General features: G+C 44.4%; 1 protein-coding gene across 1 annotated transcript in view; it reads right to left on the minus strand.

Annotated features, from left to right (window-relative positions):
- Positions 1–8,281, minus strand: part of astn1 (astrotactin 1) — a 2,581,734-nt gene extending 2,573,453 nt beyond the window's left edge. Inside the window, exon 1 of the mRNA XM_078219174.1 lies at positions 8,008–8,281. Within this exon, the coding sequence (XP_078075300.1) occupies positions 8,008–8,281 (274 nt within the window). The remainder of the gene's footprint in view (positions 1–8,007) is intronic.
- Between the last annotated feature and the right edge of the window lie 6,446 nt (positions 8,282–14,727).

Genomic DNA, 14,727 nt, shown 5'->3' on the forward strand with positions numbered 1-14,727 from the left:
GAAAACCTAAGTAACTGAAGAAAAAAATAAGTTTCAAAAATACACAGTCTTAAAATTGATCAGTGACTAAATCCCCTCATTCGATCCTTTAAATTCACTTCTGGATATAACCAGTTTCCTAGCAACGCTGAAAGAGTTGCAAGTGAATGCGAAGATCACTCAGCACTATGCATGAGAGTGTCAGGAAATTGGGTGCATAACAAACTGATGCCACCCACTCTTCAGCTGAATATTATAATGAAGCCATCAACGTACACAATGTGCAAAGTGAACTGACATCTAACATTACAAATGCTACCCAATTTTCCAACTGGGCTTCCACAATTTATGTTAGTTCTCCAACTGCACCTAATCACAAAATATAGCCTAATTTGTCACTTGAACTATTAACAGTTTTTTTAAAAAGTTTTTTTTCCCCTGCCTGTCAATGTTATTTTCCTCCTCATCTGAGCTATTGGTTCCTTCCAGGAGCACAGACACGCGTGGCCATCTGATATCTCAAACCGAATGACCATTATTCATCTGGGCCCTGATGGTGAGGGGCAGCAGGATAGTTCTCAATGGGGATTTCACCTATGGGTCTTATACTGTTTTGAACAACATCTGTACATGCACATTTTTGCAGCGGGTTGCTGGATAATGAACTTGGCACTTGAGGCAATTTACAGCACCCGGCACAGTCATTCTGGCTGTTATCAAACTACCTTAGTACAGACATAAAATCAAACCGGGGACATCTGATCTGTATTGTTCAGCTTCTTAATGGATAAACATACTGAGTTATCAGGGAAACTTGAGCAGATGGTGATCCTGAACATAGAAGAAAATTGATATTTCTTAAGTCAATCTTTCTGCAGGTAATTTTTTTTAACATTAAAGCTCCTGTTTTTTCATGACCTCTGAAACTTGCAGCATTGCAAAATTTTAACCCCAGCAATTTGCAATACCAATAAGCCTACCTTTGGTGATTCGGTTTTATTATCCATTTTGAATTTCTTAGAGCAAGCAAGTGCTTATTGAGAGGCAATAAAAGGTGCATTAGTCCAGGCCCATGCTGAGTCAATAAGAGCGAGAGATTGGGAATCACCTGCAGTACCGGCAGCAGGGGTTATAGGAATTAAATTCTGTTATGCCATTTCTCCAAGGAATGCATTTCTCCAAGAAGTGCAACAGCTCAGCTGAAGTCAAAATAATAATCAAAACTGCTGCACAATATCTCCATCTTTTGATTATATATACATAATATGTATATATATATTTTTGCGTATCAGGAGTATATGGCAACATAATTGCAATTTGAAATTCATAAATGTTTCAATAGATTTTCATTTTATTTACATTCCCATTTAGTGCTCAGCAGACTTCAGTGTTCAATTGGAACAATTTCTGGTTACATTACCAAACACAGAGCATACATTCAGACAGTCCTTACCTTAACGGGATTGTGTTTGAACCAATCTGCTTTACTAGACACTTAATGATAGTGAACAATGTTTCATGTGAAGATATCACAACACATACATATATTGATAACACGTTTTGAAATTAGAAAGCATCAGAAGGGTCTAATAATTGAAAGGTCATGCTGCTGCTACACAGCACTGCAGATGCTTCCATTGGCCATTATGACAGGTTTTCTGAAGTTGCTCATCTAAGAAATGACCTTAGCCATCCTGACAAAGATGTCCCTTTAACACTAATTCTGTTTGTTAACTTAAGATATGGAACCTATGAATAACACAATGAAATATTATCAACTTGGGATTCATGACCTGTCATAAAAACTTATTGATAATATAATAAACATGGGGCCCATATATACATGAATAATCAGTAAATACGGCATGGTGGCACAGTGGTTAGCACTGCTGCTTCACAGTGCCAGGGACCCGGGTTCGATTCCCAGCTTGGGTCACTGTCTGTGGGGAGTCTGCACGTTCCCCGCGTGTCTGTGTGGGTTTCCTCTGGGTGCTCCCGTTTCCTCCCACAGTCCAAAAGATGTGCTGGTTAGGTGCATTGTCCATGCTAAATTCTCCCCCAGTGCACCCGAACAGGTACCAGAGTGCGGTGACTAGGGGACTTTCATAGTAACTTCACCGCAATGTTAAAGTAAGCCTACTTGTGACACTAATAAATAAACTTAAACAATATTAGATCTAAAACCCATTAATAGTTTATGATCGATCAGCAACTCATTAATAATATAATTAGCATTGGATATACAAATATTAATAGTTTGTTGATGACAATCAGTATTACAGCTACAACCAATTGAAAACTCATTGACCAAGGTGATGAGGATTGCATTTATAACCCAACAAATCTCACTGAGATTAATCAGTATCGGATTTACAATAATCAGCAATTGTATATATTATTGGATCTAAAGCAGTTCTGCAGGAGAAATGATAGAGGAGGGGATACTGGAATTAAATTACTAAACTCCTTCACAAGATATCTTAAAAGCCTTGGAAAGCATTCAATGCAGATTCCCTAACATGTTACCAAAGCTCCAAAGGTTACGTTATGAGGAGAGGCTACTAAAACTAGGTTTTTATTCCCTGGAACATAGAAGGTTAAAGGGTGATTTAATTGAGGCTGTCAGGATTTTGAAAGGATTTGTAGGATAAATAGAGAGAAACATTTTTTGTTGGTTGGAGTGTTTAGGACAAAAGAGAATAATCTTAATGTCAGAGCCAGGTAACTCAGGAAAGAAGAGAGGAAATACTTCTCTGCAATAATGGTGGTAGACATGTGAAATTATCTTATAGTGAAAGCAATAAGTTGAAAAAAATCTGAATTGATGGAGTTTTGCTCGCCAAAGATATTAAATGATATGCAGTTGAGTGGCTGGAGTTAGGATTCAGATTGGCTGTGATCTCATTGAATGGCAGAACAGGCTTGAGGGGCTGAATGGCCTCTGCCTGTTCTTATATCCCTATATGACCCAGAAGAATGTGTCCCGATCACATTATTCTCAGACAGCGATGGAAAGTGTATATTATGCTTTACATTTTAGCCAACATGTATTCTCAGGAGTGTAATTTTAAAAATCTTAGCATGGCATTGTCAGAATTTGAAGTATTTTGATACTTTAACCATTTTACAAAGCATAGTCCTCCCATTTAATAACTTATCAGTTTGGAATATAGAGTTAACCAATAACTCAAATTAGGATTTATAATACAGGAATCAATAATACCATAGAACCATAGAATCCCTACAGTGCAGAAAGAGGCCATCTGTCCCACTGAATCTGCACTGACTCTCTGAAAGAGCATCCCACCCAGGCCCACGCCTCCACCCTATCCCTGAAACCCTGTGCATTTGCCATGGGTAATCCACCTAACCTACACATATTTAGACACTAAGGGGCAATTTAGTATGGCCTATCCACCTAGCCTGCACATGTTTGGACTGTGGAAGGAAACCAGAGCACCCAGAAGAAATCCACACAGACACAGGAAGAATGTGCAAACTCCACACAGAACTTGCAAACTCCATACAGTCACCCAAGGCCAGAATCGAACCTGGGCCCCTGGCTCTGTGAGGCAGCAGTGTTAACCACTGTGCCACCATGCTGCCATCTGTGGAGAGAGAAAAACAGAGTTAACATTTCGAGTCCATATGACTCTTTTTTGCTGCCAGACCTACTGAGTTTTTCCAGCATTTTCTGTTTTTATTTTCCAATTGATGACTCATTCTTTATGTTATCCAATTTGGATATATAATTCACCAATATCTCTTTTCAAATTGTGATCAGTTTGAAATATTTGCCTATCAAAAACTCGAAAACCCTTAGTGATGCCTTTACTCTAGTGCTTTGTTTAGTTTCAAAAATTAGTTTATAATAATGCACTTTTCAGACAGTCCCTCAATGATTTGAAATAAATATTTCTCAATCATTGGTTGCTGTTTGCATATGAGCTGCAGATGTTGTAAGATGGCTCAACCTCAGTGCTTCCTGTACAAGAATTTCAGCAGTAAATTTTACTGTTACATCAACAGAGAGTGGCTCTAAGCAAATCTGCACAAATTGTTCACTTAACTATCCTTTAATGTGATATTTAATACCTGTTGCAATTTGATACACCAGAGTACACATTTTGGTAAGTTGCAATCATAAGGTTGAAATGGCTTCACACGCTAAAAGTGAAGCTTAAGTGGTTCGTGTTTGCCATTTGAACTCAAGAGATTAGATTACTCCTTAAATTCACTTAGTGATATCTGTTTACATATGAAGTTGTGAGGGATTTTTAACATTAATGCTTTGCTGTAGCGCTGCGCATTTCTCTTCATCTTATCATTTGAAGGTGAGCGAGGATATTACCAAGATTGTATCCTGATGGCAGTTTAAATTTGAAAGATAGACAAATCTATGCTATGCACCATTATAGTATCATCCAGTTATTTCTTGTTGATCTTTAACAGTGAATTAGAAGTCTATTCGTTATTGCTGAAAAATGAGTCCATCTGTGCAAATCTCAAAACAAGTGTCCAACATTCGATGTGATTCCGCAATTGGACAACATTTGTTAAATAATCCTGTGTGCTAAGAATTATGCTGAGAACCAATTTAAGTCAGTCAGGCTTGCACTGTGGCACATCTGCATGTACTGGAAATTCCATATATCAATACAAGGACCCTGTTCTTTGCAGACAGTAAGAACAGGTATACAAATTGTGCCTGTTTCAGCGAAACAAAATCTGACTGCCATTTGCTGACTCATTCCTCAGGGCATTGCCATGATCAATCAGGGTCAAATGGCAGGGTTTAAATGTAAACAATGCTTGGCAGTTAGCTGTCAGTCACCTGATGCATTATCCATGGCAATGTCTCCACCAATCAGAGTCCACTTGTCAACCAATCAGCTCTTTCTTCTCATACTCTGTACCTTGTTGTGGTATGGTACAATAACGTTAGTTAGTGATGGGATGAATGCTGCGACTGTATTGTGTGTGTGAGAATTGATATTGAGTAAGCATGGTGCTCTGCAATATGTGGAGGCAGATTCTATCTTGCTAATTGCTTTTCAAAATCACATAGGTAGACAACCTTTTAAATTTAATTTTGTATTAAATTAAATAAGTGCTATTGCCAATCCGCTCAAACCAATGCACTTGATGTATTCAACTTAATTTGTAATATGTTATAGTTTGGTAGGTATATAGGATTGGATTTTAATGGACTCTCATAGGGCATGTTTTCAGCAGAGATGGCACATAAAATACAAGTGGTAACAAGTTTACCACCTTCCACACACCCCTGAGCTGTTCCCTATAATAGTTGGGGTGGGTGGGTGCCGAACTCGATTCGCCATATATCATACGTAAAAAAATAATCGAGGGTCAATTGAGCTTGTGCAGCTCCAACATCACTCAAGAAGCTCAACACCATCCAGGACAAAGCAGCCTGTTTGAATGGCACCCCATCCACAAACATTCACTCCCTCCATCACTGATGTACAGTAGCAGCAATGTGTACCATCTACAAGTTGCACTTCAGGAACTCACCAAGGCTCTTTAGGCACCTTCCAAACAGACACAGCTTTGAACAACAACATCTCATTTTCACCTGATGGGTTGAACTAACCTGGTGCTCACATTTCAACTGAAACTCAACCGCAATTGCCAACCTGCATATGAACTTCAGTACTCTGAGTTTTGCAAAGCATTAGGGATCCTCAGTGACTGTGATTTGCTTCAACTAGTATCACAGACATTAAATCTGTTTGCCAGGGTGAACCTGCCTTTTGGGGCTGTGATAGACTATAGCCAGTGATGCGGTTGACTGGAGTTTATTCAACATTATCTTGGCTCCAGCTGTTATACAGGAGCAGGTAGTTTGTTTTTTGTTGCATTTGACAGGAAGTACAGGAATGATTTCCTCCTGTTAGTGCGAGTTGAGCACCAAATTAATAGCACAGCGATGTGTGTGTGTAAATTAGTGAAAGCAAAGAACGAGGAAGGTAAGTATGAGTCCATTGTTAATTTTTAATAATTAATCTGTTAAGAACATAGTGGACCTTGAGACATTGTTTGTGGCTAACTTGGAGTCTGTGTGTTGCATTGTTAATATGGCCTCACTCCTTAAGGCCAACTAGCAAGCATTTATTGCAGTGATCCAGGTAACTGTATTTGGTTGTAAAGTGATGGTCAATAAAGTGTTTATTATTTGCAGTCTCCTGTTCAGGATGTATGCTTCACTTCCCTGTTCTTGTTTCAACTTGCTTTTTGAAGTCTGGGTGGCACAGTGATGGGGTTTCACCTTTAACCCTAAGGTTCAAATCCATCCTAGACTAGGCTCCTCTGTTTGCTGGTTACAAGGATCCTATATGAAATAAATGCTTGCAGCTTCGAACCAGTCTTCAGTAGACAATGACCTATAGTAAAAAGAAATGACCCATAATTTGGCCTTGATTTGAAATACATCACTATAAGACTTTGCTGAGTTTGTTATAAAGCATTTCAGTAATTTTCCCTAACTGTAATAACTCCCATGAGGTCCATGGGGAATCACTGATTGATCTCCCTATGGAGCTCATTGAGTATGAGTTCCCCTGGTAACAGGCAATGGCTTGCCCAGCTGGAATGCATTACCTATGCCTTTGATAAGGCAGGCCCTGGACTGGGCCTGTTGAACTACTTGTCCCAGGAAGGGACTAGTGTGTGTATATGACAGCAGTGGTTTTACTTTGCATTCTGTAAATAATAACTATGTCTGTTCCAGTTGGACTTCCTGCGTTATTACACTAACCCTCCAAGAACTCTTTGTTGTCAAATTCTGGCCTCCTGTGCGCTCTGGACTTCATTCATCCTTCTCTTGGTGGTCTCGCCTCCAACTAAACTGCCTCGACCCTAAGCATTGAAGTTCTCTCCCCAAACCTCTTCCTTATCTCGCTCTCTCTCCCCTCATTCACATGCTGCCTAAAATCGACTCAAGTGACCAAGTTTTTGATCACCTGTCCTTTTTGGTTCTGTCTCAAACTTCTTCTTGTAATGCACCCTTCAAAGTTGCTTGGGATGGTTTAGCATCTTCAGGGTGCCATATTAATGCAGGTTGTTGTTAGGGCAGGCTAGCTGAATCGCTACAATTGACTTGGTTGCACCGTACTTGAGTTGGTTCAGACTGAAACCAGCTCCACCCCTCAGCACTCGGATCTCTTTATCATGTGATCAGTTAATCACATGTGCAGGGTAGGCGTGTGGTTCTGTACGCGTGGTGGCGATTTGAGTGAATACATGCGTTTCCATGCAAATATATTATCAATTTGCTTCAAGTGGGTCGCTGAACACCTCATTCATTTTTGTATGCACACAATTATATTGTATACATTCAGTGTGTGTACCTGGTTGCCCAGTTCAGAGGGAAGGGGCCAAATAAATGCAAACCCCTCTCTGACTATTGCTAACACTCGGTTCCATGAAATGGAATTGATTTCCTTCCACTGCCCTTTGCACTTTCTACACACCTCGCATTTTGTTTCAGCTGATTGCAATGCTGGGTGAATTGACTCGGAGAGCCCCGTTAGAAGTTACATCCACTCTCTATGAATGAATCAGGTTCCTCTTGTCATTTGAAAAAGGAAGCACTGAGCAAGCGCCGTGTATGTACTCCTGGACTCTGGGGACTGCCCCTCTTCCTCCATGCCAGCGCTGTGTGCCAGACTCCCTCCCCAGCATCCCGAGGCAAGATGCCAAAGTAAGCACCCCTGCCCTTTCCCCCACCTGCCCCGCCAGTGTCAACCCCGCAATCCGCCTGAAAGCAGCAAATTCAACCCCCCCCCCCCGCCCCCCACACTCCCCCAACCCAAGACAGACACAATAACAACACTGTGCAAGAAATAAATAAATAACAGCAACACAATGGCAACCTCGCCACAACAGATCGAGCGGATGGAGCAGCATCCTTCCCTCTTGGCCTCCTCCTCATCAGAGCCCTGAACAATTGACAGCAAAAGCAGAGAGAGAGAGAGAGGGGGCCAGGCCAGAACCTGCAGCACTCACCCAGCACGAAGTAAGGCAGCTCGGTGTTCTCCAGGTCATCCACCACCACCACCTCGCCGGGAAAATCGTTCCTGACCGAGAAGAGGAGTTTGGGCTCGGCCGCCAGCGGGGTGTGGATGCTCAGGTCGTTCTCCCGGAGAAAAGGCAGCGCCGACACGCTCACCGTCTTCACTTTGCACTCCCCATCCTTGGGGTGCTCGCCATCCACCGCTTCCAGCCCGGCGCCCAGCATGGCATAGAGAGCCCCCACCATCAGCCAGGACAGCACCATCATTCCCAAGTACCAACAACCACCCTGAATACACACACACACACACACACCCTCTCCCCGAACCAAACACAATAACAAAAGCTGCAGCGAGCGCTACAACTGGCCCAGATTGAGAATATCACTGCACCCTGACAACTTGGAGTAGGCAGTGCAGAAGCAACTCCATGTCAATACTGTGTGCGGCGGCAGTAGGGCTAACACATTCACACACGGCCGCTGGATTGAGTGGGAAGGAGCTGGGACCAGCTCTGGTGCAGGGGAGGGGGTGGGTGCCTGTCCCTCCTGCTATGTTTGGAGTGGCCCGCTAGGGGTGATTCGGGTAAATGCCCTCCTTCTCAATCCCGGGCAGCGATGTTGGTGTCTTATTTTCTGCGCAGTTGCTGGGGAAAAGGGAGGGAGGGGAAAGAGGAGGAGGTGGTGGAGGAGGAGGAAGGGGCAACCCACGTGTAAAAGAGAGAGAGAGAGACACTGTGTGTGTGAGAGAGAGGTAAAGGCAGTTGGTGATGTGGAGAGCTGCCTCTCTGTATTGAGTGGCCACTCCAGCTCTCTCTGTCAGTGCAGCCGATACGCGGACAAGCCGAAGGCGCTGCTTCGCTGCTCCATGGATGAGCATCTGTGTGAACGTCCTCTATCCAGAGACTGTGTCCCTCTCCGCTTCGACCCCGGTAAGTGGCATCCCCTTTCCCCTACTTCTCTCACTCTCTACCTCCCCTTCCCCACAGCGGCTCCCAAGCACATAGCTACCCCCTTCTCCAGCAAGCACCCACGGATTGGGACTCTGCCCTGGCCAGCGGTAAAGTGCTAAACTCTCCCGCCCGCTCCCTCCAGGCTGCAGTGCGGGATACACATTTTCAAACCTCTTGGCTCAAGTGTGTACCCGGCAGCTTTTATTTTAAATCAACTCCTGTGGCATGAAGTGTCTCACTGGAGCTCATCATTCCAAATTCTCTATGGGGAAGCGGCGAGAGGCGTTACATCCCTGGTATTAATGCTGAATAATAATTTCTCCCTAATCAATGAGAGGAATTAAGCAAAACTTACTATTTAACATTCGGTCGGGTGTTTAGTACGAAGTAGACAGATGTTATACACTCGCACATATCACTGTTTAGATACTTTCATATGAATAAATTACCATAAGACATTTAATTGAAGACTTTGAGTCGATGTTAGTGAGATGCAATTGATGGACTTTTATCCCAGGTCATCATTCTGTGTGCGTGTTTGTGTGTGTCTGTGTATGTGTGTTTGTGACTCTCTGTGTGTCTGTATGTGTGCTAGTGCCTGCATCTGTCTGTTTGTCTGTGTCTGTGGCTGCATGTGTGTCTATGGGTGAGCCTGTCTCTATCTGTCTCTATATGTCGGTATCTGTATGTTTCTGTGTCTGTGTGTTTGTGTCTGTGTGTGTATCTGTGTATGTGTGTCTGTGAGTATACCTGTGTGTCTATGCTTGTGTTTCTCTGTATGTGTGTCTATCTGTGCCTGTATTTATGTATATATCTGTGTGCCCATGCCTGTATCTGTATGTCTGTGCCTGCATTTATCTGTATGTGACAGTGTCTGAATGTCTGTATCTGTGTCTGTATGTGTCTGTGCTTATATTTGTCTGTACGTGTCTGTTTGCCTGTCCCTGTATTTGTCTGTGTCTATGCCTGTATTAGTCTGTATGTATCTGTATTTGTCTGTGTATGTCTGTGCCTATATTTGTCTGCATGTGCCTGTATTTGTTTGTATCTGTGCCTATATTTTTATGTGTCTCTGCTCTATTTACCTGTGTCTGCACCTCTATTTGCCCGTGTCTGTGCCTGCATTTGTCTGTCTGCATTGCTGTGCCTATATTTGTCTGTATGTGTCTGTGCCTGTAATTGTCTGTGTGTTTGTGCCTGTATTTGTCTGTGTGTCTGTACTTGTATCTGTCTGTATGTGTCCTTCTGTCCTTTATGTGTTTCTGTGTGTCTGTGCCTGTATTTGTCTGCGTGCCTGTGCCTGTACTTGTCTGTATTTGTCTGTACGTGCCTCTATGTTTCTGTGTCTGTGCCTGTATTTGTCTGTGTCTGTGCCTATATTTGTCTATGTGCTTGCCTGTATTTGTCTGTATTTGTCTGTCTGTGCCTGTATGTGTTTCTGTGTGTCTGCGCCTGTATGTGTTTGCGTGTCTGTGTAGGTAGTTGTCTGTGTGTGTAGTTGTCAGTTCTTTCCCACCCTGCTGTTCCTGCCACTTGGCCGATTTCTAGAGCTGTTGCCTGTGGATTTCAGTGATTATGACCCAGGGATCAGCGGCTGCCCTTTACCCAGCCCTGGCGCTAAACTCTCACCCTAATGCAACGGCCGGCAACCCCTCATCTCTGATCCCCGCTCTTCCCTCCTCCCGGAATTTAAAGGAGAAACGATTACATTGTGGCACTCTTAAACTTTCTGCCATTGGGCCGCTTGAGTACAGGCTGTTTCCCAAGTGACAGGGACTGAATAAAGATCGGATCCAGACAGGAATAGGGTTTGAATATTTCCCAAGTGCGAGGGTCTTGTTCTCCACAATCAATTTATTGGATCCTCCCTGTGTGTTGGCTGTGGGAGGTAGGAGGGGGTGGTCTGCTCTCCTTCTGAGTGTCCAGTGGCGAGTGTGCGATATCTCCTTTACTGAACTGACTGGGATGGGAGTGAAAGAGATTGACAGATACATAGGCACAGATAGACAGACACACACAGAGATAGACAGACACAGAAACAGACAGATAGATAGACACGTAGACAGACAGACAGACAGATAGACATAGATAGATACAGACAGACAGATAGGCAGACACATTCAGACATAGATAGCTAGCCATCTGTGCCTGTCTGTCTGTGCCTATCTTGATAGATATTAGATAGATAGATGGACACGGACAGACAAGCACAGATAGATAGATAGATAAATAGATAGATAGAAGGACAGAAAGACATAGATAGATAGATAGATAGATAGATAGATAGATAGATAGATAGATAGATAGATAGATAGATAGATAGAGTGGGTGTGACGAGTCTAGATGTAGCTGGGGTGAATTGGTCGCTGCCAAGGTTACTGACTGGCAGTTAGAGGACAGGGAAGTGCTGTTGCTGAGTCTTTGTATTGGGGAGTGGCGGGCGGGGTGCTCGCTGCGTGGGTGCCAGTCTACATGCCCAGGAATCTGGAGAGCAAAACGCGCAGGAGAAAGGCTGAGGGGCATGTCTGAGTTCCCGCCGAGCCGCTCGCTGCTTCAGCGCTGTGGCTGGAGGGAGTCGGCGGTTGAGGTGAGCTATCCGCACGGGGGGTGGTTCTGAAAGAGAGACAGAGAGACACTGGCTGGAGGGTGGCGGCCGGGATGTGGTTCCGTCCCCCGGAGGCAGCGGCAGCAGGTCCCCAATCCTCCGTGCATGTCATTCGGAAGGAGGACAGGGCAGATTCGTGAATCCTTATATCGCCCATGTTACACTCCTTAACTTTACTCGATTAGTCGGTGGACCAGTCTCCTGTCATTCAATGCTGCAGATTTTGGGACCAGTCGTGTCCGTGACTCTCTTTAATTTTCTTTGCCAAATCTCAGGGATTTTCTGGTTCAATATTCAGCTGTAACTGTACCGAGACTGACAGTTGGAATAAGGGAGCCGTTTAATTCCAAAAAAAAACCCATTAACTGTTTGCACGGTCGGATAAAGCTGTTGATTCTGAATCTTTGCACTTGGAGGTAGTGTCTGAGTGAGGATGCGAGATAGTCAGATCCGATAGGCGGTATACAGGAGGCTGGTTTGGAAATGAGACTCACCCCTATCCCTCCCTACCAACCCCCCCTCCCCCTCTGGCTTTATAAATACTGAGTTCTGAGCTCCAGAAGGTTTAATCGCTTCGCTCTGTGATCAGAGTCTGAAAGGGTCACTCCAGATAGATAGAGAGATAGATCATCCTGTAAGGAGCTCTGGGCAGGGTGAATTTACAGATGAACATGTGACCGGTGGGAGGGTGTGGGGTGTGGGGAGGGGGCAGGAGAGGGATGGAGTTTCTCCTGGAATCTCTTTGGGAATCTGTTGTCTCGTCTCCAAAGGATTTCGTGCAGCTTGGTAGCCGCCAGATTAGTACTTGGAGAGTGCGGGAGCGCAGACCATGCGAGTGTCCTGGCCATCCCGGGATGCAGGTACCCAGGGAAGTGCGGATGCTGAAGGGAAGTCGCGGCGGTTGTAACACCGAGTGCCAGAACTGAAGCATTAGCTGGGAGATCGGGTCCGACAGTGGACAGCACCTGTCCCCCCCCCCTTCCCCTCCCTGTCTCTCCCTCCTCCTGCATTCCTTCCTCTTTTTTTTTCAAACTCCGTCCCTGTCTCCGGATGTGTCTTCTCCCCAGGCTGCTTTAAAATGAGTTTCCCCCGCTCGCCCAGCCAGCTAGGAATGGGGGCTTCCCTGGCCTTGCAAAGGCTGGCAGAGCGGACCGCAAGAGCGACACGTTGGCTCGGCTGTGTCGGAGGGAGTGCGTGTGCCAGGTTAGTGTGGAGCTGGCCACCTCTTGGTTTTAACAGCACCGCTTACAGGAATTGGGAATTCCAGGACTGGGAGTGTTGGTTGTGGAGGGAAGGGGGGGGGGGTGGGGTGGGGTAGACAACTTCCAGGATCCCCCCCCCCCCCCTCTCCGCCACACACACACACAGTACTCTGACCAATTCTCGGATACCCGGGTTAAATAGCGGGGCTATGGCAATGGCAGCAAGTTCTGGCCACTGAATCAGAGGGAGCGCTGGCAGCAGAAGCGACTCCTTTTCGGTAGCTCCCGACCCGGTGGGATCTCAGCCCTGCTCAGTTATCCGAAGGGGGCAAACTGCAGGCGCCTCTGTGCACTGCCCCCCCCCCTCCCCACCTTCCCAATACTATCTCCAGCCGCTGTGGAGATGGGCTGAAGGGTGATAGTGGGGGAAATAACAGTTTAAAGAATGCATTTCGCAAGAAAGCAAAACGTTTCCACTATCCCCTCCGCTCCGCCGGAAAACAAAAACAGCTAACAGCCCCTGGGAACTCTTTGCTAAAATTCTGTCAAACTAAATTTTGTTGTGTAATGAGCGCAGCAAGAGTGATTCTGAACACAGTGCTTAGGCATGGTTTCCCTTATTAATTCCAGTGTGTTCGTGCTTTACACCGATCACTGCAGCATCTGTGTGTGTAAAAGAGTATCTGTGCCCACCTGTCTCTGGGCTGCGGTGTGCTTGGCTAAGTGTATGAGCCTCTGAAACCGCGTTTCAATGTACTCCTGTCAGCTCGTGGGATCATGTCAGTGTGTAAGTTTCGTTTGCTTGTGTATAGATAATTTATGTGTCGGTGTATGGGGAGGAGAGGGGTGGGAAAGTGAGTGCTGCGCTTTCTGTGATTCCGTGACTACCAGCCATGCCTACCAAAGCACCCGTGTCTACTGCCTATGTGTGCAGCCTCTTCTTCTGTGTACGGCTCCCTGAGATTTTATCTACACCCATCCTGTGTCCATGTGTGATACATCTGTTCGGCAATATGTGTTTACATTTATCTACGTTGATAACGATAATATACTCAGCAACGGTGTGTCTTTGAACACATCCTTCTTCCTTATTCCTGTGTGTATACGTACACCCGCCGATGCGCTGTCATTTGTGTTCATGTGGGTGTATATGTGGGTACACAACGGCCTGTTCCGCTGTATTTTGTATTTGAATACATGTGTGTATCTGGACGTGTTTTGTGTTGAGTAGATTGTGTGTGTGTTTGACTGTGTTTTGTGTTGAGTAGATGGTGTGTGTGTTTGTGTTTTAAGCATATTCTGGATGTGTGTTTAGCTGTGTTTTTGTTGAGTATGTTCTGGGTGTGTATTTGGCTGTTTATTTTTGTTGAGCATATTCTCAGTGTGTTAGTTTATTCCGGGTGTGCGTGCAGTTGTGTTTTTTGTTGAGTATATTCTGCATATGCGTTTGGCTGTGTTTTGTGTTGAGCATATTCTGGATGTTGGTTTGGCTATGTTTTAAGTACATTTTGGTTGTGTGTTTAGTTGTGTTTTGTTTATTCTGGATATGCTGTGTTTTTTTGAGTATATTCTGGATGTGTGTTTGGCTGTGTTTTGCGTCGAATATATTCGGGTGTATGTTTGACTGTTTTGTATACATTCTGGGTGTGTTTGGTTGTGTTTTGAGTGTGTTCTCTGTCTGTGTTTGGTTGTGCTTTGAGTATATTCTGGGCTGTATTTTGTGTTGAGTATATTCTGTGTGTGTTTGGCTGTCTTTTGAGTATATTCTTGGTGTGTATTTAACTGTTTTGAGTATATTCAGGGCATGTTTGGCTGTGTTTTGTGTTGATTATATTCTGGTTGTTTTCTCAACTGCGTCTCGAGTATATTGTGTCGAGTATATTCTGGGTGTGTTTGGCTGGGTTTTGTGTTCAATATATTCTGGTGTGTATGTGAGTTTTCAGTATATTTTGTGTA

This window comes from Mustelus asterias, chromosome 8 (genome assembly GCF_964213995.1).
Source record: "Mustelus asterias chromosome 8, sMusAst1.hap1.1, whole genome shotgun sequence".
NCBI lineage: Eukaryota > Metazoa > Chordata > Chondrichthyes > Carcharhiniformes > Triakidae > Mustelus > Mustelus asterias.